Consider the following 27,201-nt stretch of genomic DNA (forward strand, 5'->3'; position numbering starts at 1 on the left):
AAATGAAGTATAAAAGCTTTTGTTTTACATTTGCTTCAAATGTAAAAACAGTATTTAAGAGTTTGTCAATAGTGGTGTACAGCTTTGGAAAATGTTAGCCAAACATTTGAGTGACATGCGAAGACTTTGTTTTCCTGGCTTGTATGTTGTTCACATGCTCTGTCTGTTAACTCTTCAGTTTTGTTGTACTGATTGGATTAATTTTACTGGTAGCCATGATTCATGCACCTTATTGAATGATGAATTAATTGGCTGGCAAATGGTACAGCATTTTGCCCTACTTCATACCACTCTGATTTTTCAGCAAATTCATCGCGACCTTTTGATTGGAAAGTCTCTTATTGCGAACAGTTTACAGCAGGTGATAGATGCTTTGGGGGTATGGTAAAGGGTCTTTTAACACCCATATCAACACTGATATCAGAGTAGTTTGCACAGAGCAACCAGGCCTTTCAAAATTACTATGTCTGGGGAATGTGCTCCTGTCATTAGATGACCTTTGTGTGTTGACTCTCTTCCGTGTTTTGGGTGTTCTAGGTTCCGGACTATGGTTTCAGGTTGCTATACACTGTTTTCTGGCGAACATAGTGTTTGTCAGATTGTTTTAGTACAAGATACCCTATAAAGAATTAATGGGTAGCTGCTTTGTTCACTTGATAAGCATCTGTTCATTTAATGGGGCATTAGTGCATGAACCTTTTTGTGTCACTAGTCTTTACATAATTCGCATTTTTCTTCATTAATTAGAGGAATTGAGAGTTCCCTGATATGCCTTAGAAGATATGGACAAATTAATGACATGCCAAAAACATATAAGATTTAGCTGTCTCAAAAGTGGAAGTATTTATCCATTGTGCAGATACCAGAGACCTTGCTAATGTATGGTTTAGCTTTTTGCTTGATTAAAAATACAGGTGAATTTTTTGCTTTAGGGTGCATGCATGTCTTCTGCTACTGTTGTCCATTTGTCAGTGTATAATTCAACATCTTGGCTAGCGTCTACTTATATATTTTAAGGGATATTTTTACATGACATAACTGTAATGTCAAGGACCTGAAGTTTATTTTGAAGAAACTGCAGCTTTTGTAAGTTAAGCCTGGTAATTTCTATGATGGTTCACATTCAACTGCGTGTGAATGGTTTGCTTCTATATGCTATTACTTCTCTCTGAGTGATTTAAGGCCTGTAGGTTTTAATCTTTAATCAGCCTCGTTTGCTATTAGTAAAGTTCTGGACAACAATTAAATTCCAGGTCAGGAAAAGGCATTAATCCTTTCATTGCTGTATACCTTATACTAAAGCATAGTTTTGACTATTAAAGGAAAATGCATTACTCCTTGCATTACTGCATACTTCATGCTAAAGCATAGTGTAAGAACAGGCAATTTTTTTTTACTTTTGGAACTGTGGGCAAATTAGTTTTTGAACTCCTTGTTTTGGGCGATCCACTTTTGACTCCAGTTGCATATTATTTTACTCTAAACAAAAAAAAGTATGTTATGTCTAGTGGGTCTTTCTAGGTTTTGTATATATAAACTAATATTTTTGTTTCAAGAATTAGTTGCTAGTAACTTTCATTGCTGCCAGTTGTAGTTCCCACCGATAGTTTGGACATTGTTTTTCACTTAAGTAAGAATTTGATCTACTAGTGTTTTGAGACTTTTGCTTCCTCTTTTTACCATCATTGCTAGTTCTCTGTAGAGTTGAAGATTGAAAAGGGTATCTATTCATTCCAGTGCTGTCTTTAGTTAGACATACCAACCCATCTTTCATTAATTTAGGAGATTTTGTTTTTGTATGTTTGAGTGGGCAGCTTTTTATTCCAGAGATGAATGATTTTTTCCCCCCTTCTGAAGCATTCTAGTGGTATGCATTTTTGAACGTCCATACTACTGAATGTCTGTCTGGAAGTGTAGTGCAGATTAATAAACTGGGTTTTATACCTGATAGCAGTGTGCGATGTGTGAACAAACCTTTCTAAATATCTACTGTAAATGTTTCTGCTGGACCATTGTACCTTATACGCAGGTTTTATAGCTAGTGTGATGATGAAATGTTTTCCCATTAGAGAACAGGTTTTCACTGTTGAGTTGTGGTATAACTTTGTTTGTTAGAGCTGCTGCCCAGAGATGAGTCCTGCTGTTGGTATAGCCATGTAAATGTTTGTAACCATATGTTAGTGTCAGCAATTGAGGCATATAAAGGTAAAATTGAGGTTTCTGTTGGTGTGAGAATTCCTTTTTATGTTTAGTATACAAAAAATGATTTGATAAGGAGCAGAGGATATTTTTTATTCAAGAATAATATATTTGTTGTCTTTGTTTAAATGTACTACCTTGTGTATACCGATTCACTGTAATGTAAACACCCTCACTAACATGGTTTGTGTTTTTTCCCTCCCGTCTCATTCACATCACGGATTTAACTGTCTTTGTGTTTACTTGCCTGTTCCTGTGCCACCACATTTCATTCTTGTGTTGACCTTGCACCGTGGTTTAGAACTCAGAGGTAAGCACATAATGTCCATTTGTTCATAAGCATGTTCACACCTGTTATGTTATGTCATCAATTTTTATTATGTAGTAAAAAAAAAGCCAGCTATGTCACAGTTGACGTACTGAAAAGACAGAATGGGGTTGAGTATCTCCACATGATATTCATTATTTGTGTCATTGTTTGTGTCATTATGTGTCTGTGTGTGTACACATGTGCCCGTGAACATAATTCAACTTTCTGTCTTTAAAATGTGGAACACTACCTGTCACCTCTCACAGTATGGAGCAAGTGGGCAGAATATGAAACTCCTATTTTTTTTCATTTGGGAAACTCGTAGCATGGTACTGTTTCTTTAAACTTGAGTTATTTTGATGAATATGATTCAAAATATCCAGTTTTAATTGTCTTAGGTATTTATTAAAATAATTCTTAACAGTGAGTGTGCCACACCTTTTCAATGTGGAGCATAGAATTTTTAAGTCTCAAAATGAGGAACAGTGTAGAAATTAGTTTTCCAGTGCTGCCCGATTAAAATGTATATGGATATGGTTTACTTGTTCATGTACCATTTTATCAAATCTTGTTTGATGAGGGTAGCTGTGTGTGTATGGAGCTTTGTAGATGATTTCTATTAATGGGTGGCTTTGTCCTGCTCCCCCCAACACACACGCGCACACTTTCCATGCATGGAGACACTCCCCATCTTCCTTTCTTAATGTAACAAACTCTGAGGTTGATGTAACCTGGAATAAGTTGTATCTCTGCATTGGTGAAATTATGTTTGGTCAGCAAGTCCAGACCAAATGGACATCACTGAAATAGTTTCCAGAATGTCTGTGAAACATTCACCATCCTAACAACCAGATGCTGCTGTAATCTCCCTTTTGCATTGGGCTTTTTTGTAATCCTCGTTGTTTTGAATCAGCCTTAAACTATAGATCCTCCTGATGTGTAGATGCAGGTGTTCTTTGGCAGTTTCATCATATTTTCCTGCACCTCAGGAAGGAGCTTGCCATTGTTACAGGGTGTGATAGGCAGGAGTCTGTTGACATGTAATGAGCAGGACTTGTTTCTGTCTCCATCATCATCCTAGAGTTCCTAAAAATCTGGATTTTCCATAGTTTTATACCTTTTGGTCCTGGTAGTAAAAACCAGGAACTACATGGGACCAAAGCTGTTAACAAAAGCTAGCTGTAGTTTACTGCTACTGTACCTGCACACTAGCTGATAACCATTAATGTTTTTCGTAGTAGTTTCGAATTCCATTCCTTGTGATGTTGAGTGCGTACTGTGGGAATGCATTGCATCTGTCTGCCTTGTTAACTTTAAGTCATGAAAATTTCTTGTCTTTTTTTATTTATGTGTATATTTTAGTATTTATCTTCACTTTGCTGAAGTTTAATAAGCAGAACATGGCATAGCCAGTTCTTCTGCTGTGTTACTTCTTCTCTGGGGGAGAGGTGCTGCTGTGTTGGCACCAGCTCTGTGTGTCTTTTTGTTGGAGAGGTCCACTGTATGTGTGGGTGTCCTGACTCTTCACTAGCTGCTTTTATGCGAGTTTAGTAAGATGAGATCGTATGATGCTCTCTGGTGGAGGCAGAACTTATATACTTGCTTCCCAACCCTGATTGCTGGGCTTTGACATCTGATCTGTTTCAGGGATCACTAGATTTGGAGAAATTTGATGATTTGATGTTGTCATTTTCATTCATTCCTTGACCTGTGGGTTTCAGATCCGACATTGGGTCCGACTCGGTCTTTTTCCAGGATCAAGATCTGATGCTGAAACTCTTCCTCAGTTTCAGCATCTCTTCCTCTCCATTCCATAATACCTCCTTCCCCGAGAATACTTCGAGTCTCATTTGCCTCTCAGCAAAGAAGCATTTGGATTGCGTCGTCCTTGTGAGGTGTTGTGATGGTTTTAATCCATGGGATCTCACAGACCACCTCAATAAGTTGGTTTTGAAGGGCTTTATTCCCCCTTGCACTCCCTCTACACCCTCTACGTCAGGACTCAAATCCTCAGTAGAAAGCCCAAGGAAGACAGGGAATACAGAAAGAGTTTCCCTGAGCGTTCCTCCTCAGAGCCGCATAGGAAGGCACTGAAACCCTCTGATCCAAAGCCCTCAGATTCTGTGATTGTGCCATCTGCTCCTTCGGCACCCCATGCTCCACCTGTATCCTCAGAGCCGGGTGTTTCGTCTCTGAGTCCTCCTCCCAAGGAGGCCTCACCCAAGCCAGTATCCAAACCACCTTCCATATTCTCTTCCATCAGGTCTACCCAGAGTTTATCGGAAAGTGAAATGGATAGACTTATGAGACAATTTCTCAAGGTGCAGATTCAGATAGGGGGTACCGCCGGCTCTTTCCCATTCTAGATCTGTGAGCAGACATTTCCCCTTTCGTCCCATGGCTCCTTCTCCGATCTGACTTCCTGCTTCAGAGTTGTTAGGTCTGATGGCCCTGAGAACCGATGTGTCTGATCCGAGAATGGCTTTCTCTTAGAGTCTGACAGTTTCCCTGATGTGCTTGGCTTAGAGTGCTCCTTGGAGCCGTGTCTTAGATGTTGAGTCTGGGGGGGGGGGGGTTACTTTGACTCAGGTTTTAGAGCTCTTGCTTTCCCCTCAGAGCCTCGGCATTTGATGGCCTGGCCCAACTCCTCCCTCAGAGTGGATGGTGGAGGAAGTTTGGGAGAAGTCTGTTCTGATGGCTTCAGCTGCAAAGGGACGACTGTCTGATCTTTGCAGCCCATCTGCCTTCGAGTTGGTGGAGAGGGTCCTCGCCCATCCTAGGGGTTTCTTGGCTCTCCCACCATTGGATCCCACTGCTTCCCCCATGGAGTCTATCCGTGAGGTCTCTTATCTTCCACCAGGACAACTGGTGATGCAAAGCCCCCAATTTCTTCCCACTGTGGAACCCCATTTTTCTTCTGACACCTCCCCAGAAGTATCCCACTAAGTAGGTTCTTCGGAAGAAGAGGTGTAAAAGCAGACACCTGGATTCCCCACAGGAATCCGTCACTACAGATGCTGATTTCGAGGAATAGGAAGAGTCCATCAGATATCCACCTGATGATGTCTCCTGTGCGGACATCCTAGAGGTCCTCTGCCAGAAGGTTGGATGGTCCTCCCAAAGCCCTAAACCAGAGGAGGCAGTGCTTTTGGAGGCCTTCGGCACCAGCTTGTCTAAATCTTTGGTGTCCCTCCAGCGGATCCTCTTATCAAGCTAGTTTCCACCAGGGCATGGAAGGATCCGGACACCATAGAGCCCATACACAAGCTGGCTGATAGGAATTTAAGTGCTCCCACAGACAAACCCCACTGGCCTAAAGGGATCCTGGTAGATGCCATGGTTGTTGCGGCAGCCACAAAAAAGGAGCTAGCTCAGGAGAGCTCCTCTCTCCATCCCCCTAACAGGGAGTGTAGGGCTTTGATCAGGTTTGGCAAGTGGGTTTACGCTTCATCCAGTTTTTCCTTAAGAGCTATTTATCCCATTTTACTAGACTACAGAGGGACCTAATCAAGGAACTCTGTAGCTGAGTCCCCAAGTCCATGTCTGAAGAGGAACACAAGATGTTTTCTTCCAGAATGGCCACTCTCCAATCGATTTCTAATTCATCCATGAGGCTGATTGCTCATGCGAATGAAGGCATCTCTAGGGCTGCAAGTTCTGGCATTGCCATTAGGTGTCATGCCTGGATGCGGCTGTGTGACTTCGCAAAACCTTTCAAGGCATCATTTGTCAGTGCACCCTTTGATTTTTCGTGTCTGTTTGGCCCAACAGTTTGTGACACACACTCCCGCAGTGAGAAGGATGGGAAGAACTTGTCTGCCACTGGAATCCATTTTTCTACTCCACAACGATCCTTTTTTAGGAGTCAGCATGGGGGAAAAAAACTGTAGTTCAGAAAATCTCAAGGCCCTTTCCAGGATTCTCAGGGAGACTTTCCCCCAGAGGCAGAGGGGGAAACAGTTACATTAGTAGATGTCGCTCCAGGGTCAGAGGGAGTTCGCACACTCAAGGGTCTCTGGATTCTTCCTCGGACAGACTTTCAACCCTTCTGAAAAGGTTGCTTGACTGTCCATTTCTAGAGGTTGTCAGGGGTGCCACCCACTTAGAGGGGGGCAGCAGCCCAAGAAATACAAAGATGCTATAGAAGAGTCATCCAAGAGATCCTGCCCGACCAAGTCGAATCAGGCATTTACTCACTGTTCCTTTTAATACCAAAGAAAGCAAGAGACCTAAAGCCAATTTTGGATTTGACATCCCTGAACAAATCAATAAAAAACTTGAAGTTCAGGATGGTCATGATCCAATCCATCCTACGTCTTCTGAAGATGGACGAATGGATGTGCTCAGTAGACCTGAGGGATACATACAGCCATATCAAAATGCAGAGGTGCTCCAGAAGGTATGCTCGTTTCAGGCTGGGAGCCAGCCATTACCAGTTTTGAGTGTTTCTGTTTGGTCTCACCACAGCCCCCAGGGTGTTCACCAAATACACGGCAGTAGTTTAAGCTCATCTCAGACTGCTGGAATTGCATGTATTTCCTTATCACAACAACTGGCTCCTTACCGCTTCAACCAGGTTTCTATTTATTCAAGCCAGGGATTACCTGTTACAGCTAGTTCTCACTCTGGGCATAACCATAAACACACAAAAATCACAGCTCAATCCTGTCCCGATAATAGACTTTATTGGAGCTTATTTGGACACACCCAGAACTGTGGCCTTTCTACCTCCAGACTGGGTATCTACTCTAAGGTTCCATGTCTCTCAAATCCCAGCAATTATATCTCCTCCAGTGAAACCAGTTCTTTGAGCATTAGGTTCAGTGGCTGCCACTCTATTGCCCACAGCACACTTGAACATGCGAATCCTGCAGTGGACGTTATCAGTTTAGTGGTTGTTGCATCAGCACCATCTGTTTCATCCCATAAAACTGTCAAGGGTTTGCAGAGACTCTCTTATCTTGTGGCTCCATTCAGTGGAAGTCTACCAGGGTCGACCCTTCATTCTTCCCCCCACTAAATGCCACGCTGATAGTGGACGCCTAACAGTTGAGGTGGGGGGGGGGCATTTTCTGGGACAGACGATACAATGAACATAGTCGTCTCAGGAGACCAAATTACATAACATCCTGGAGAAGAGAGCTGTCCTTCTAGCACTGCAGGCACTACACAGCTTCCTTCCTCCTGGGACAATTGCTATTCAAACGGACAATATGTCTGTGGTATAATACATCAACAAGCAAGGGAGAGCCAGGTCTTACCACTGTATTGAGAAGCAATGAGAGTGTGGCAATATAGAAATAACCCATGCCTAGGTGTGGGTAATGCTTGATTTACCCATAGTTGGCGTGGTTTGGTCATGATGGCGAAGCCCGAGTGGCCAAACAAATCCAACCGTGGGTAAATCCAGCATTACCCACACCCAGGCGTGGGTTATTGCTATTATACAATGACATTATTTAAGAAAAAAAATAATTACTTTTCTTAAATAATGGCATTGTATAATGCCTCCTTGCTGTCCTTCCACAGCTGTCTGGTATTCTGCGGCAGTTCTCCGTTGCTTTTTACAAACTTTTTTCGCTATGTTAAATGGGTTTAACATAGCGAGACAGCTTTAAAAAAAGCAACGGAGAATCTCCGTTGCTTTTTTTTAAAGCTGTCTCGGTATGTTAAACCCATTTAACATAGCGAGACAAGTTTTGAAAAAAGCAAAGGAAAAAGCAAGATCTCTGTTGCTTTTAACAAACTGTTTCGCTATGTTAAAGGAGTTTAACATAGCGAGACAGCTATAAAAAAGCAACAGAGAATCTCTGTTGCTTTTTTTAAAGCTGTATCGCTATGTTAAACTCATTTAACATAGCGAAACAGTGAGAAAAAAAGAGTTATAGTAATGGAAAAAGTCCGGGCGACCGGACCTTTTTCCATTACTATAACTCTGATTTACAACGTGCACGCTTGACCAATCAGCGTGCACATTTTTGAATATTAATGGGAGGGAGTTGTATAATGGGCAATCTCTGCCAGCTGCTTTCTAGTTGCAATGCACATTCTGGGGGAGTCCAACATTCAGCAGAACTGTACTGATTCCTCACAAATAGTATCTGAACCACTCAGTGACAGACATAATCTTCCACAAGTTGGGTCTTCCTTTTTGCCTCTCCCCTCAACAACAAATGCAACAAGTTCTTTGCCCTGATCCCTCAACAGGGACAGCTCCAGAGAGATGCTCTAGTCCATGCTTGGCCCCGGTCTGCTCTATGCATTTCCATCTTTACCCCTGATTCCCAAATTCCCGCAGAAAGCTCATCAGTTGAAGAGCAAAGTAATCCTCATTGCACCTTTCTGGCCTTGCCAGGTCTGGTTCACCTTTCTTTGGTGTCACCTGCTTTGCTTTCTGTTGACTCTGGAACCTCTTCCAGACCTGTTATCTTACCCCTTGGGACAATCTCACCCAAACCTTCAATGTTTGAAATTGACCGCGTGGTTTATTCACTTTCACTGATGGCTAGACATAACAGGCTATCATCCCCGGTCCAACAGATTGTAATATCAGCTCACAAAGCTTCTACTAGGAGGGATATATAAGAGCAAATGGAAAAGGTTTTCCATTTGGGCTCAGCAGAAGTTCATAGATTCTTTTATGGCTCCTGTTCCTGTGATTTTAGATTTCCTGGCATCTGTCTTCCAGAGTGGAGTCGATTATTCCACTGTGAAGGTTTAGTTGGCAGCTGTTTCACACTTCCACATTGGGAAAACTCTGCTGCCCTAGCGTCTTCCAAACTGTGTAAGGTTTTTCTCAGGGGCACTTTTTTTACTCCATTCCTCCAATCAAAGATCCAATTCCTCCTTGGGATCTTACTTCGATTTTACAAGCCTTAGTTCTTCCTCCCTTTGAACCAGCAGCTAAAGTGGATCTGAAGTTTCTCCCCTGGAAAACTGACTTTTTGGTTGCGATTACGGCAGCAAAACAGTTTCTGAGCTCCAAGCCCTTTCTGCTAAGCCTCCTTATTTGATCTTCCATAAGGATAGAGTTTCCCTATAGACCAATTCATCCTTTTTACCTAAAGTGGTCACAGAAGACAGTATCAATCAGTCCATTAATCTCCCAGTTTTCTTCCCCAATTTCCAGAATAAGGAAGAATACACACTGCATCTTCTGGGTGTTCGTAGGCAATTACATTTTTACCTGGACAGGACAAAATCCTTCAGAAAGTCTGACGAGCTGTTTCTATTTATTTTATTTTATTTGCGTTTGTTGACCGGGAAAGTCCACTGGGCTAAAATTAACCCATTTTCAGTGGTGGCCAGGGGAGAAAAGCTCCAAACAATTAGATATAAATTTGTTAAGCATGCAAAAAAACTCAAAAAAAAAAAAAAAAACAAATATACAAGAAGATATAAATATATTCAATAAGAGTTTACAGATTGTAGCTAGGTTACAAATTGAGTATTTATCATAACATTCATTGGGATGTTATAAAATTGTTATAGTTACAAGTTATGAAATCAGGTATGGTTCAAGGTCAGGTATATAATATGTTAGGATTTAACAGAGAGGGCAGATAAGCCATACAAATGTATGTTTATGTTACATTTATGGCAGAAAGATTAAGGAGACTAGCTTATACAGTATACATGAAATAAGCATGGATAACTATACTATTGTGCATATGTCTTGTGATGCAAGTAGGGTAAAAGAAGCTGTACTAAGGGTGACACTGAGAGGGAGACAGTGAGAAGTACAGGTTTAGAGAGGGTGAAGTAGGAAATTTGTAGAGGAATTGGGGATGGTACAAGGGCAGAGCCATTGAGAAGAGAGATATTGATGTATGGTCTTTTTGAATATGGGGGGACTATTAATGGTTATAAGAGAAGGTGGAAGACATTCCAGAGTTTGGCAACAGTGAAAGAATAGAGATACTGATCTGCAGGGAATTTTGGTTTATTTACATGGAGAAGAGATTGGTTTTCAGATTTGAGATGCCTATTTGGTTGATAGAGAGTTAGAAGGGAGGTGAGGGATGGGCACTCAAGAGATTTATATATGATTTTATGTGCTGTGGATAGTTGTGTGTGTGTAAGATGTTGTGGTAGTTCAAGCCAGTTCAGGGATTTTAAGGAATGACAGTGATGGGAAGAGTATTTTGCACTTGGCACAAACTTGGCAATTGTGTTGTAGCAGGAATCCATCTTAGGTTTTAAGCAGGACTGGATGTTTGTAAGAATGGGGGCACCGTAGAGGAGAGAGAGTAGGAGGAAGGTTTGGGCAAGTATTTTTCTGGTAGAGAATTTTAAGAAGTGTTTGTCTATAGAGTGTCCCAAGTTTTTGGTGTGTTCTTTTGATGTTCTTGTGGATTTGTTGGTCGAATGTTAAGTTGTCATCTATAGTAATGCCAAGTAGTTTGGTGTGGGGGACTACATCTATGGCTGTTTTATTGGATGAGTAGATGGTAAACTTTGATTTGTTAAAGGTGGCATTTTTTTTGGTTTGGGCACGTGTAGAAAAGCAGAAGACAATCTGGTGAGGAAGATTTGGGACATTCAGGAAGAAGGTAAGAGGAAGCGAGGACATCCAGCAAAGAAGTGGATGGATTGTGTGAAAGAAGATCTGTGAGAGTCAGGCATGAGTGTTGAAGAAGGCAGGAGTGTGACACTGAATCGAGTGTGGGGACAATTAACATAATGCCCCGACCCCATGTAGAAAAATGAGGCTGATGATGACTGGAAGTCTTGTCTGGAACTTGCATTGCTTTTTTCTGAACAGTTGCAGCACTTTTCCTAGTCAGTGTTTTTTCCTCACCTTTTATAGCCGATTGTTTTTTCAGGTTCTCTGTTTCTTTTTTCCTGGCATCCAGGCAGTGCACTTGATAGTGAGTTACTGAAAATTGCCTAGGTCCATTGGCTTTCTCTACAGAGTTTCTGTTTTTACACTGGGAGAGCTAGAATTAAGCTGTTACTCAATGTGCAGCCATCTTGGAAGAGGAAGGTGAGTAGCTTTTCCATCAGGATTACCACCATGATTTCCTTGCCACACAATAATGCTAACAAGTCTGCAGTTTCCCAGCTTTTTCATAATAGCCTCCCAAGTCTCTGAAGGACCACTGTTACCATCATTTGGCTCATAAGCTGTTCTCTGCTAACAACGTAGCTGTTGAAAATCTTCATCAGGACATACTCCGGCATAGTGATTAAGTTCCTTAAAAACAGGCAGGCAACCCCGCTAGTCCTGTCTTATTCTTTCTTAGGTGATGCAGCTCCTTCTCCACTTGTTCCCTTTATCTTGGTCTTTGTCCATTGCACTTCCCATTGTGCCCTTTGTCCCTCTTGCCATTACAGCTCCACCTCCCTTCCATTCATGTGCACTTAGGTAGAGTGTTAAATCAGTACCTCTTTTTTTTCCCCTCCTTCATGATTGCCATCCCATCCTTACTTCACTTGGCCAGATCTGTTTCTTCCTTTCCCCATAGTTGCCATGTACACCTGAAAGTCATTTGCTTCCTTCTTGACACCTTTTGTCCCACTCCTTTTCATCTTATGCCTTTATAACTGTATTATAAGGTTATCAGCCAGGATCCATTTCAGCACTGTCTCTACTGCTGGGATGCAGAGCACAGTGTGCTGGAATGATCTGAAGGTGAGATGCAGAGAGTACAAGAAATGTACGAAGAGAGGATCTGCATGGAGTAAATTCCAGCTGTCATCTACTGAGAAAGGGTCCTCTTCAGGATAGTTTGTTGCAGTGAACACTGTTTTATGTCTACATTGTTTCTAAAATCCTGCCAGTCATCAGGGTATACTGCTGATAAATTGATTGCAGCTTTTTTTGTCTGCCATAGCTAGCCATGGATCCACCATAATGTTTACTGTTTGCTTGATCAAATTCTAGGAAGCTTAGTATCCAGGGGATGCTTAACTGACATTTGAAAATACCTTTGTAATGATACCTTTCAAAAATACCTTATGCAAAATAATAAATGGTAGTGTATTTAAAAAAAAATGCCTTATAGAAAAATGATAATGAAACATTTTAAAATAAAAATACTTTATACGAACCAGCCTCAGAGGCTAACCATAGAGTTAGCAACTGACAGTGTTTGGAAAGTGCTCTTAACCCTACCTAGCTCATATTATTTGATATCCAGTACCTCTCCGACTTAGCACTTTGCTTCACTGTTGCATTGTTTTTTTGCTGTAAAGAAAACCCATTTTTTTGCAAGTTGTGGTAGCTGGTGGCAGTTGTTAATTTAACGACAGGGTGAAAATAGATTAGTTGCTGTGATTTGTGGCTAAGTTGACATTGTGGATGATCATTGGAGAGGTGGTTGGTTGGTACTCAGGTTGGGGTGGCTATCATAAAATAAACCTGGAAATGCTTTGTGATATGAGAAAATGGGGAGGATAGGCTTGAGAAGATGTCAAAGGAGGTTTAGAAAGGCAGTGGATAGAAGGCAAAATCAAGAAAATGTTAATTGCACTCCAGTTTTTACTGTTAAAGAGAACACCCATGTTTTTCTTCTCTCAGATTGCAAATGATTGTGTTAGTTCTACTGTAATGTTTGGTGATTTTATTTGCTGATTGATTGGGCCTACAGTGAATCACTTCTACTATATGTACTCCTAAATCAAGGTTCTTCGAGAAGAGTTTGTGTACTAGTGGTCCTTAGATTTAATGAGATGTACCTGAGCTACTCTGTTCTAAGTCTGACCAATGGAGTTAAATATACTGCAGCCTGTGTTTTTGTCTTGGTTAATAAAAAGGGCTGTTGACATGGCTGTGTGTTGTAACAGTGTGCCTGTCTAGATGTACGGTTTCTGCTGTCTGAAAGTGCATTTTAATTTTTTCAAAGTTTGTTAGGCCATGCAAAAATTCTCTCACTTGTGATTTTGTTTCAAATTCATCTTCCTATATAGCCACTGTGGTAATACATTGTTTTCTTTTCTCATTTGGTTTTACATAAGCCAGTATGTATGTTTTTAAATATAGAGGGTTGGCTTCCGTACTTCTCAGCGTTACTAAAACAAGTTGACCTGCCAATGCAGCTATTCAATTTTCTTTCTTTGGTGTTGGTGATCAAAATCTTGGAATGGTCTTGGGTCATTAGAGGGCCAGCCAGGAAGGACTGGTTTTGGGTATCCCACGGCTGCTGTCAATCCCTAGGGGATAGTGTGGATTTGAGTGATATTTATATGACCTCTTGTGGATGCTGAAACTACTGCAGCTCCCAATACACTGTCTTTAAGGCAATGTCAAGGGCTTCCTCCACTTTTTCACGTACATTGCCTGCAATATGTAGAACTGGAATAACTCACTGTAAGGATGTATAGTTATTTTCATATTTGGCTCTGATTGTCCCATCTTCTTTTGGGCTTTCTATACTCTAGACTGTTTGCTTGTCTTAGTGAGCAGGCAGGGATTTTCGATTAGATGAGATAATTCAGGAGGACATAATGTGGTTTTGGTTCCTAAAGAACAAGGCAGTGGACTGTTAAATAGTATGCTGCTTGTACACAGTGTTAAAAGAAAAAAAATTGTGTGGGAATAGTTCCATACTATGTGCTAACAGTGATCTTGTGGATTTTGAACCTTGAGTTTTAGTATGCTTTAGCTGTTTACTAAGATCATTTATCTAAATTCTTGGTTAATTATGTTTTGTTAACTGTATAGTGTTAGTGAACCTAAGGGTTCCCCTCTCCTTGAGTAACCCAGAAATTTGTAAAATGGGTCTAAAATTGTAGATCATGCATCAAAAGTAGAGTTACTTCAACAGTACAAATGTTGCAAACTACTTTATCTTTCTCTGTCCACTAGAATATATTATTATACATTAAAAGCTGAAAAAAATCATATAAAACCAGACACATTTAGACTAATAGGATTAAAAGAAGTCACAAAACAACAGTATAGGCAAAGATGACCTATCAAAGGACAAGACTGTGTGTATGTTTATTTTTCTTGAAATACTCTAGGTGTGACTCACAGAAACACCATGTGATACTCAATGTAAATATGTACTTGTTTATAGGTATTAGTCCTAGCAGAACAGTATTTTAGTCAAAGGGTTGTTTACTACACTCTGTACTTGCTAAGCATGTGTATGGATCATGGAGTGAGTTCAGGTAAATCAGACTGTTACGTGTAGACTATATGGAGTTGTGATTGTAATTCTGTGACCAAGGTTTAAGAAGTAGTGGTGGAAGAGCCAACTGTATGGTATGGGGAAAAGTAGTTTAGGTTGGCATGCCCCTTCAAAAGGAGAGGGAGGCATTTTAGCCCTCTTTGAGGGCCTGTTACCTTAAGAAGGCTGGGTGGTGTGGCAGCAGAAACAAGCCCAAGTAAGACTGCTTAGGCTTGCTGGTCATTGAAGCAATGTTGTTGTTGGATTTTGGTGTGGCACTGGAGTAACTTTGCAGGATTTTTTTTTTAGCTGTTGCTTACATTTGGGAAGGGACATTGGAGTATTTTAAAAAAAAACTTTTAATCCTTAAGTATTTACATCCCTGGCACCTGGCTAAGAGAAATGAATGGGACAGTATGGCAAATTTCATTGGCTACGAGAGAGATGAGAAGGAAGAAAAGAAAATACAAAAAAAAAGAGCTAAACTTTTGTGGAAGTGCTGAAAACTTCCTAAGTGGTTACTGTTGGATATTAATTGCTGTTGTCTGTTGCATTTTCTTTAGTTCCATGACAAGATTGAGCCTATGCTGGAAGCATTAGAACATCTTGCTGATCGCTTGCGTTCACCACCTTCCATTCCTGCTGAGATGGACAAGATTCGAGAGCAAATCAGTGAGAATAAGAACATTGGAATGGAACTAGAAAAGCTGCAGCCATCATTTGAGGCTCTAAAACATCGCGGGGAAGAGCTGATTAGTCGTTCACAAGGTGTGGACAAGGATCCATCAGCAAAAGGTAGGTAGCTAGTTGTTTTCCAGTTAGACTTCCCCCCAAAACACACACACACACAGGTCCTGGGCAATGTGTATGATTAACCCCCTGTTCACACTTTCACTGTGTCTGCATGTACCGTCTTACTTAATAGTAACCTATTTTTAAGTTAATTAATGTTTAATGAAATAGGGACCTCACTTGAGTGGGTCTTGAATAATACTGAAGTTATTGCTTACATACCTGATTCAGGAAGCATTTAGGCTTTTGTGGATCATTTATTTAAAGTTCTTATCCCTTCCTTGTTGCACTGACAAACTTTGCTTAGCTTCCCATGAAACTGTGAAAATTGCTTGTACCTATTGGAATAGTTTTTTAAACCTCTTTATTAAATTATCAGTTAATAGATGAGAAAAAAAATGTTAACATTTTTTTCATGCATTTTACATTAGATATCTTTTGTTCACTCCAACATTACATAAATTGCTCAATTGCTGCCATCCTTTAAGCCTCACTCTGCCTCCTGAATATTATTTTGAGTGTATTGTTTCTACCATTTCAGATTGCATTTATGTCTATGTAATTTGCTTCTCTCAATTTCTAGAGATCCCTCTTCCAGTTATTGTATCTCTTTTAGAATATCCAATGCTGCAATTGCAGTTGGTTTAGATTTTGATTTCTATTTTCTAGTAATTGCTTTTTTTTGGCGGGCAATATATTTAAACTTGATAAGCTCTTACTGTGGCTAGGGAATTCAGATCCTGAGTCCTTGCTTAAAAGAATCAAATCCTTACTTACAGCAATTTGCTCCCCTAATGTTTCTGACAGAGTACTGTTTATGGAATTTTTAAAACCTGCCAGTACATTAATTCCCTAAAACATGTTCCCAATTACCTCTTTCTCTGTCCACACCAATCCTCCAGCAGTTGTTGTCTACCTGTGGAAAAAGTCTTTGAAGTCTTTCTGGGTATAAAAATACCTTTGCAAACACTTCCAAGCAGAAATCCTAAACCTTCTGTATTTTTGCATACTTGGAAACTATGTATCTGTCCTCCTATTGTTCCCTTTTAAATTGCACATCCAATCTCTCTTACCAGTCTTTTCTAAACTCCTGTAATTGATTCTTATAATTATTTTGCAATATTTTATATGCCTTACTAATTATTCTTTTAAAAGCAGCTTTTCTTCTAGATTCAATGAAAAACTCAGAGCAGGTCTTTTCACTTAGGGCTCCCCTATAACTTATTCTCGCCCTATACTTGTATCCATCCCAGGTAGGGAAGACGATCTGTAACCTTCAGTTCATTCTTTTCCTTGGCCTCATCCCACTCTAATTACATTTCCCTGGCTAGTAATTTGGTTGCAATACCTTGGCTCCTTTGCCAGTTTTCTCCAGTAAATTCCAGCCCCCTTTTGCCTATTTTCTGTACCTGTATATATGCAGTCATTCCTATTGGCAAAATCTTTCTCCATTTCTATGTTGGCTTACTTCTTAGAATACTTTTTTGCACCTTTATTAATATAATATTGTGTATGGTTGTTGTTGTTCTCCTGTTCTCTTTAAGGATCTGCATCCAAAATTCTAATCTCTTAATCTGATGTTAATCTTCGTTCATTCCTTACTGATGGGTTTTTGTTTCTGTCCCCGGAACCGAGCTGGCCAAATATCATGCTTCGGGCAGCCAGAAACTCTCGAGCCAAGGTCCTACCCAGAATGCTCTGCACCCTGTTACCTCAGATCTCATTTCATAGGTTCATAGGTTCATACTAGGCTATCTGCCCTAGGGCATTTATAAGCCTAGCCAGAGTGTGTGTGGCTTTCACCACCCCTTAGGATGAATCAGGGTTCCAGAGATTTATTCTCAGGTCAGCCTGATCAGTGCTCCTGAATGGAGGCTTGATTGCTTACCTCGGGAAGCAGTCGTGAGAAGATTTTCCTTTCACCCGAATGCCTGGCAACGTATTACCACCGATGCCCGGGTGCTAAGGATAATTACCAGAGGCTAGCAAATTCCATTCAACCTTTATCCAAGAACCCTGCAAAACTCCCCGACATTCCACCCAGTCAGAGAATTAAAGCAGCAGTAGAAGTACAAAAGCTGCTAGAAAAGAGTCACCCAAGAAGTCCCACCAGACCATTTAGGATCCGTTTTTTACTCGAGTCGTTTTAGTGCCAAAGAAAACATGGGACTGGAGACCAGTTTTGGATCTCAGTATTCTAAACAAATTTGTCCAACAAACTAAATTCCAGATAGTCACGGTTCAGTATATTCTCCCCTTCTTGGAGAAAGAAGATTGTATGTGCCGTATTGAATTTCAAGACCCGTATTACCACATAAAAGTGGACAAAAGCTCGAGAAAGTTTCTCCACTTCCGAATTGGGGCCAGTCATTTTAAGTTCAGAGCACTGCCCTTTGGTCTCACCACAGCCCCCAGGGTGTTCACCAAATGCATGGCAGCAGTCACAGCACATTTGAGGCTGCACGGATTCAGAGTGTTTCCTTACCTAAATGACTGGCTTCTCACCGCTTCCACAAGGCATCTGTTGCAACAGACCATGGACTTCATACAAGACCTGTCCCACCAATTGGGCAAAAGAGTCAGTACTGCCAAATCCCAGTTAACTCTCAACCAAGACATGGAATTTATCAGCACTCGTCTCAACACTTCTACTTGCGTTGCGTCGCTTCCCCTTCACAGGTTGCAGAAAATACAGATGCAAGTCCCAGCCCCTTCTATGCTTAAACAAAATACCTGCACAATTAATTCTACAAGCTCTGAGTTCCATGGCAGTGGCTATTAGTTTGATTACACTAGCAAGATTCCACATGAGACTTCTCCAATGGCTTTTAGCACATCAGTGGTCAATTCTGACTCATCCAATGGACCACTTAATTTTCATTTCCAGCCGATGCAGAAATGATCTCACTTGGTGGATGCATTCGAGAGATATTCTTCAAGGTTGTCCCTTTGTCTTTCCCCAGCCTAAGGCCTTAGTGACCACGGACGCTTCTCAGATGGGGTGGAGGGTATTATCTTGGGAAAATGGTCCATATCACTTAGTCCCCTTCCAAGGCCAGCCTGCATATCAGTGTACTGGAGCTAAGGGCAGTGCTTCTGGCATTGCAAGCTTTTCATTCTACCCTGCCTCCATGGACGATAGCTATTCAGTCAGACAACATGTTTGTAGTCTGCTACATCAGCAGAGGGGGGAACCAAGTCCTACCCACAGTCTCTAGAAATCCTTCGAGTTTGGTAATGGGCAGTATCTTCCAACCACTTTCTGATAGCAACGCACATCCAGGGGACTTTAAGCTTAATTGTGGACAAGCTGAGCAGATGCATCCTCCTGCCTCAAGAGTGGTCCCTGAACTCCAAAGTAACAACGGAGATTTTTCTTTGTTGGGGCCATCCTTGCTGTGACCTGTGTACCTCAACCCTCAACAGCAAGTGAAGAAGCTACTTTGAACTAATTCTCCCTCAGTGGAAGTCATCCAGAGACGCTCTTCAACATGATTGTTCCCCGGGTCTGCTCTATGCCTTTCCCTCCATTCCTCTGTTCCCGATGATTCTCAAGAAAGCACCTTGGTTGAGAAGCAAGGTGATTCTCATTACTCCTTATTGGCCTTGACAGATATGGTTTCCCTTCCTGTGGCCTCATCTGTTTTGCCGACCGTGGATTCTGGACCCAATTCCAGATCAACTGTCCCATCCTCAGGGACTAGTGTATTCCAACCTTCAGACTCTCAAGTTTGACAACTTGGTTCCTCCGCTTCTGTTAGTCGCCAGGCATAATGCTATACCTTCTCCCGTATGGCATATTTTGCTGGCATCGCATAAACAATACACTAGAACTCTCTACCTAAGCAAATGGAAGAGATTGGCTGTCTGGGCCTATGATAATGGATTAAACCCCTTTTCAGCGCCAGTAGAAAAAATTTTGGAATTTCTGCTTGCCATTTTTAATAAGGGAGCCTCTGCTTCTGCAGTCAAAGTTATTCTAGCAGCAGTTTCGAACTTTCATATCGGTTTTGGTGACCACCCCTTGATTTCCCACAGGCTTTGCAAAGTTTTCCTAAAAGGTACTATACATTTGAAACCTCCCTTTAAGGATCCTCTCCCGCCTTGGGATTTGACTTTAGTACTACAGTCACTTACAGCACTGCCTTTCGAACCAGCAACTACCTGTAATTTAAAGTTTCTGTCTTGGAAGACGTTATTTCTTGTAGTTGTCACTTCTGTGAGATGAGTCTCAGAATAATTTGGGAAAAATGCTGGTAAGTCTACAGATTGATATTAGCATCTGAAATCACTTCAGGCAAAAAGGTTGGACTTGTTTTGAGTGACGCTCTGTCCTTATGGAAAATTAAGTAAGGAGATTTAGAGCATAGGGCTTGTAATTCGAACAAAGGAGAGTACTGCCTTCACCTTCTGGATGTACATAGGCAGTTGCAATTCTATTTACATAGAACGAGACAATTTAGATGATCTGATCAATTGTTTATTTCCTTCGCCATTGCAACTTTGAGAAGATCAGTCTCCAAGATAACTCTCTCCAGGTGGTTGAGAGAATGTATATCATTCATATACAAAAAGTTGAATATGACACTTCCAAAACCAGTCAAGGCACATTCTGCAAGATAAGTGGTGACTTCTGCAATCTTTCATTCCAGAGCTGCGATGTCAGACATTTGTGCTAAGTCTCATACCTTTATTACGCATTACAAATTGGATATGGTCTCCAGGGGGAGAGCATCTTTTGGCTGTATGCTGCTTAGGAATATCCTTCCATAAGGCCTCCCAGAATACAGGGTAGCTGGGGACTCTGTCTCATTAGTGAAGAATAGATGAAGATTGACAATGTCAGATAAAGAAGTTATGTCTTACCATAATGTTCCATCTGTGTTGTCGATCTTCATCTATTCTTGTGTCCTTCCCGCCTTCCCCCTCCTTCAGGTTTCTGGTGGAGTGAATTCTTGTCTTGGTTTTTTATTGTTTCAGATGCCTTGGACACGACTTCTAACTTTCATTGTACTATTCTTCTCTAGAGGCAAACTCGATCTGAGGTAATTTAGAGAGGGGAATTGTGGGTAGACTTGTAGCCCGAGAGTTTTTTTTTTGCTGGCACGAGCTGTGTAATGGCTGGATCTTTTCCGAGTATTGGAATGTATCCATTAGTCAAGAATATATGAAGATCGACGATACAGATGGAACGTTGTGGTAAGCAATAACTTTTTTTTCTGCAACAGTTTAAAAAAACACTCTTAATAAATTATTCATCTTGATATTATGTTGCATAATGTCTTAAGTCATTTGTTTATATTTCTTTTACCCTTCACTTGCAATGTTTTAAATAAAGGTCTCTTGTGTCATCCTTTATATTTTTCCAATGCTTCAGATAATAGTATTTGTCCATTGTTTTCATCTCACATTCTTCTATCTCTAGTTTTATGTTCCATGTCTCTATTTAGATTGGTATTCATTCAAGTCAAAAATATCATATTGGCTTTTCTTGCTCTGTTTGCAAGTCTTTCTAAAACTGTCTATTTTTCTGTTATTCTTCTGTTTTATTTTTGACTGTGTCCAGTGTAAATGTCAGGAGGCTAGAAAAACTTCTTCTGATTTCAGCCAAAAAAAAGAAAATCTAACCAAAATGCAGGTAAAAAAATGTTTAAGAAGAAATGAAAGTGGGGCTCCAAAAAGAATTCAGGAGCCTCCCAAACCAAAGACAGTCTAATAAGTTAGAAAGACTTTTTAAGGGACCTTGTTCCCCCTCCCACCCTCGCAGTCCCTTTTCCCTTCCAGAAAGCCTGAATCTCCACTTTTACTCTCTGACAACAGATAGTTTCAGACAAATGCGTTCTGAAGATCATTCATCAAGGTTACATATGGCAGTGGGAGGAAATCCCTCCTTTCCATGGGGCATTAAACCTCCAGACTAGACTCCTCTAGTCTTCTCTGATCTTCAACACAACCTATCTCAGGGATTGATAGAACCAAATGTCGTTCCATATCACTATTGCCATATTCTTTACAAAGCGGATTCCCTGCCAAGGGTAGCCCAAAATCCGGCCAGTATACCAAAGCCTTAGGGTTTTATAGATGACATATGTCACATGTATGCTCCCCGGTCAAGGCATGGGACATAAAGATGATATATGGATGTACATACCTCAGAAATACTTTGCTGCCAGTCAGAACTCCATCATTGATACCATTCCCCATTCAGGAATCATAGAAAAACTTAATAAGCTAGGCATCAACCCCTCTATCACTAGGTGGGTTTCAAACTGGCTCACTGATAGAACCCACCGTGTGAAAGTAGCCGACTCCAAGTCAGACTGCCGACCAGTCACGAGTGGAGTCCCGCAGGGTTCGGTCCTGGGTCCTCTCCTGTTTGGTATCTACTCCGCTAAAGTCCAGGCCAACACGAAGGGACTCTGGCTGTCAAAGTTTGCAGATGATTGCAAGTTGGGAACTATTATTAACTCCCCAAGTGATGTTAACGTCCTGCATAAAGGCCTCAATGAGGCCAATGACTGGTGTCAGAACCATGGCCTTAAGCTCAATGCCAAAAAAATGTGTCTTCATCCCCTTTGGGAAAAACCCGGTTCCCTTGAATTACCATATTGATGGTAGTCACTGAACACAGAAGGCTTTATAAGAGATCTGGGAACACAGGTTGACAACAACCTCTCTTTTGACCACCACGTTGCCACTGTGGTCAGAAAGTCCTATGTGGCACATCTCATTACAAAGGGTTTTGCATCCAGGAAGAAAGAGGTCATTGTCTCCCTCTACTCTTCCCTCATTAGGCCAGTGATCGAGTACAATGCCCCATATGACATGTACCTCACTTGACACCTGCAACAACTGGAGAGGCTGCAAAAGTACCTCACAAAGAGGATCCTAGGCATTAAACACTTGTCCTATATGGACAGACTGATGAAAACTCCAACTATTCCCTGTCTCATATCGCCTACATAAAGGCGATCTCTGCTTGACTTATAAAGCCATGTCTGACCCAGCTGTGTTAGAAATGCTACATCTAAAGAAATCCCAATTGCGCTGCACCACATGCTCCAGAGACCTCAGCCTCATTACCGCAATCAGCAGAACATGCTTGAGGGACAGGTTCATAACCCAAAGACTGCCCATGCTATGGAATAGACTTCCCATACATGTCAAGCAGAGCACCTGACTGGCCCTCTTCAAGAGAAATCTTGATGAGTGGATGAGAAATAGAAAATTCACGCTGGGGATCACTCCAGTGGCTTTACTCGACAGAGGCACTAGGAGCTAAGGTTGGGTGACACGATGCCAGGGTAATCCTATGGGCTAGGCTTGTAAAAACACCAGGGCCATTAGCCTAGTACACACCTATGAACCTATGCCTCAGACAGGGGATATGGAGCTTCCTTTGGTTCCCTCAAGGTCTAGGGTCTCTGGCTTCTTCAGAGGTCAGATCACGTCAACATAAAGGAGATGAGAGCTGTCATTTTAACTTTTTGGACTTTTCATTCCCCTCTTACTTCCAGGACATCTCAAAATCTTCACAGACAGTACCACAGTGATGTTGTGTAGCAGCATGCAAGGGGGGGGGGGGCATGGACATGGTACTACCTTCTTTGCAGACTTGGTCTTCAGGTTTGGGATATAGCTGTCCATTATTGTGACTCTTTAGGTTGTGCACACTCCTTCAGAGCAAAATATAGTGACAGACTGTGAGCAGGTCCAGTGCACAGGCTCAAGAATGGATGCGTCACAGAGTTATGTTTCTGGATATTGTCCATCAGTGGCGTACTCCACAGGTAGATCTTTTTGTCTACCCTTTGAACAGACAGTTTCCTGATGTTCATCGTGCATACAGCTGCAGTAATCACAGATGGGTTTTCTGCCGTCAGGCGGGTCCTCGGTCAGCCGAATTCCAAAGTCTAGGTCCGGCGTTGGTTGCTGTCGCTTTCTTTCCTGACATCAGTGAGGCAGGAGTATATAAGACACAGCCGACGCCATTTTCTTCAGTCTTTTTTGCCGCGCGGTGCCCGAAGCAGAACCAAGTGCCGGTCGGCCAGCTCCTGAATTTACGAAAAATTGGAAACTGAAGTCTTTATTAAAGCTAAGTACCCCGTTGGGGAAACTTTTCTTGCCTCAGACCGATGTCAGAAAAAGTTAACAATTGTATTTCTTGTGGGAAGCAAATACCGCATAAGGATTTCCATTCCCTCTGCATACCTTGTTTAGGCCCAGACCACGACGTCTCGGACTGTCGCTTTTGCGCTACTTTCAATAAACGCACTATTAAGTGTCGAGCGGAGTTTGCCCAACACTTTTTTGGTAAAGCCTTTGATTATAAAATGTCGTCGGAGACTCCGACTACCGTTTTGTCCAAAAAACACAAGGACAAGGACCGACACGCGAGGTCCGCGGTCCCCACCGACACCACTCCAAAACCGGCTACACGTGGTCTGGTTCTCAGCGAGACACCTATGCAGTCCCTGACTACCGACGACACTTCTTTGGCGGTGTCTTCTGTAACCGAGACCGCAGGTACCGCGGCGCATACCCAGACTACAACCACCGAAGCCACTGTGAGCGTTGAGCCTCCTAATGTGGACAGGTCCACTTCCACCCATGGTGTCTTTAGACCCTCATCTTCCTTTTCCATTAAGGCCTTTACTAAGTCCAAATCAGCCAGGCATCCCAAGAGGCCTCTGTTGCACAGGGCCCATCTCCAGGCCCCATGCCTAAAAAGCAGATGCTTAAAATGGCTGAGGATTTAATTCATCTTATCAGGGGTTCCCAACCTCCTCCAGACATGAGACCCAGAGTGGAGGAAGATTCTCCCTCTTCTGATCAGGGCTCCATTTTTTTCAGATCATTCTGATGTAGAGGAACACTCTTACTCCCCTTTTGAAGATTCTGATGCAGAGCAGTCCATTCCTTTTGTATCTCCTCCTGAGGATTTTTCTTTTGGGGAAACCTTGCACACCTTGAGGGAACACTTCCATTGGGAAGGCCAAGACTTTTCTGATTCCAAGAAAAGACTTAGGGAATTTCTTTTGTTACCTCAACACAGACCTCTGGCGATACTTCCTGTCTTGGACATACTTGATGATGTTTAATCGGAGGCTTGCCTTAATCCGGATTCCCTGCCTCCTGCCCTAGTCAAGCCTGATAGGTACTACAGAGTTCCTAACTCTCACCAATTTCTTTACAAAAGCCATAATGCTGACCCTAAAACCATTTCTCAAGGCCCCAAGGGAATGAAGGCCTCTACTGCTAAGAATCCACTACCTTCCGAAAGAGAGTCAAGATCCTTAGAAAGGTGGGGAAAAAAGGTATATACCTCGGCCACCCTAGTCATGAGGGCCTTAAATTGTCAGTTTCATATGCTTAAATATCAGCAGTTTCTGTTATCACAATTAAGAAATAAAATGTCTCAACCTGAACAACCAGATTTGAAGGAGTTGCAGGATATGATGCATAGTGCAGAACAAGTGGGTAAACACACCTTACAATGTGGCTATGATGTCCTAGAGGCCTCAAGTAGAGCTGCTGTTACAGGATCAGTCATTCGTAGACATGCATGGCTTAGGGAACAAATCTTGCCTGATCATGTGAAAGCTAAACAACTAGATGCTCCTTTACAAAAGGATGTGCTATTTGGTACTAATGCTGAGGAGATACTATGGAAAATGGAAGAAAAAGCCAAATCTATGCAATCTGTCAAACCTTTTCTACAGGTTCAACCACCACGTTTTAGCAGAAATTGGCCTTCTAAAAACTGGTCCTTTCAAGCCACAGACAAGCCCCAAAGAGGTAGATACAGGCGCACAAGGGGCAGAGGACAATCACAAGGATCATATAAAGGCAGGCAATGGCAAACTCCAGCACCAAGAGGTGGCGAAGACAGTGCACAACAATACAGGATACAAACCCAATGACTTCCTCCTTTCCATGCCAAGCAAGTCTCAGCTGGCAGCACCCTTGGGAGGAAAGCTGGCATTATTTACAAGAAATTGGCATATTGTCACAACAGACAAATGGATCCTGGACGTTATAAACAGAGGCTACAGATTTCATTTTCACACTCTTCCAAAAATGAGAGGCATGCCAAACCTGCCACACAATCAAAGGGCAGAGGCACAACTACAAATTTCAAAGCTCATAGACATGAAAGCTATTCGAGGTACCTACTCACGAACAAGGTCAATGTTTTTATTCCAGGCTATTTCTGGTACCAAGGAAAGGAACCGACTGGAGACCCATTTTGGACTTATCCATCCTAAACACATTCTTACTCGTGCCATAATTCAAGATGCTCACATTACAACAACTTCTTCCCATGCTGGGCAAGGAGTTTTGGCTGGTAACATTGGACCTCAAGGAGGCATACCTGCATGTCCCAATCAGACAAAGCTGCAGAAGATACCTCAGATTTCTTGCAGGTTCAATCCACTATCAATTCTCTGCATTGCCCTTTGGCTTATCTACTGCGCCCAGAGTATTCACAAAATGCCTGGCATCAGTAATTGCCTACTGCAGACTTCAAGGGATACAAATTTACCCTTATTTGGATGACTGCCTGATCCAAGCGGACAGCAAGCACATACTTCTGGAACATCTGGCTTATGCAACACGGTTACTGAATTCTCTGGGATACACAATCAACAAAGAGAAATCCAGGCTAACACCATCTCAGAAAATAACTTTCATGGGTGCCAACTTGGACACAAACACCCAGATGGCCTATCTTACGCCAGAAAAACAGGGGCAACTAACTCAGTACTTCAAAATACTAGCAAATTGTACCAGGCTTACTGCAAGGAAAATCCTGCAGGCTGTGGGCTTCATGGCATCTTGCATTCTTTTAATCCCATGTGCAAAGTTGCATATGAGGAAACTTCAATGGTACCTAAAAAACCTATGGTCTCAACACAGCCACAGTTTGGAAACAATAATACCAATAATTCCATGTTTGCAAAAGGAATTTCTATGGTGGGCCCAAGCATGTCAGACACAGGTCTCCCATTCTGCAAGCCTCAAGCAAATCAAGCCATCACAACAGATGCCTCAGATTACGCCTGGGGGGGCGCACATGACAGACAGGTGCATTCAGGGCAAATGGTCCCAAAAGGAAAAGCACCTTCACATCAATCAAAAAGAAATGCTAGCAGTGATAAATGCAATTACAGCTTTCAAGGACCTCCTGCATCCAGGACAATTATTGATAAGAACAGACAACACCACAGTAATGTGGTACATAAACAAACAAGGAGGAACACATTCATGCCCCCTGTGCAGACTAGCCATGACACTTTGGAACTTGGCTCTGGAATGGCAAATCGAACTTCAAGCACAGTACTTGCCAGGTTTGGAAATCACGCTGGCAGACAATCTAAGCAGAAATATGACAGATCCACATGAATGGAAGTTGCATCCTCAAGTGTTTACAAAGATAACCCAAGCGTGGGGGAGGCCAGACATAGATCTCTTCGCCTCCCACAGGAATCATCAATTGGAAAAGTTTTGTTCAAGGACCTTTCATCCAAAGGCCTGGAGAGTGGACGCCCTTTCATTCAGTTGGACAGCATGGACAGTTTACGCTTTCCCACCTCTGCCTCTTCTGCCCAAGGTGCTCTTGAAAGCAAGAGCAGACAGACTGAAGATGATACTGATTGCTCCAGACTGGCCAAGACAACATTGGTACCCACTCCTGAGGAGCCTAACACATACTCCTCCCTGGCCCCTACCTCTAATGCCTCTTCTGCTGACTCAGCACAGCTACAAAACTCTTCACAGTCA

The 27,201-nt window shown here is 42.0% G+C and overlaps 1 protein-coding gene across 1 annotated transcript in view; it reads left to right on the forward strand.

Moving 5' to 3' along the window:
• LOC122792184 (microtubule-actin cross-linking factor 1-like) overlaps window positions 1-27,201 on the forward strand; it is a gene marked incomplete in the record, with an annotated part of 3,579,694 nt that overhangs the window by 2,928,632 nt on the left and 623,861 nt on the right. Inside the window, 2 exon segments of the mRNA XM_044059907.1 lie at window positions 2,501-2,509; window positions 15,189-15,420. Coding sequence (XP_043915842.1) covers window positions 2,501-2,509; window positions 15,189-15,420 — 241 coding nt within the window.

This window comes from Protopterus annectens, chromosome 1.part2 (genome assembly GCF_019279795.1).
Source record: "Protopterus annectens isolate FY-2018-M chromosome 1.part2, PAN1.0, whole genome shotgun sequence".
Lineage (NCBI taxonomy): Eukaryota > Metazoa > Chordata > Ceratodontiformes > Protopteridae > Protopterus > Protopterus annectens.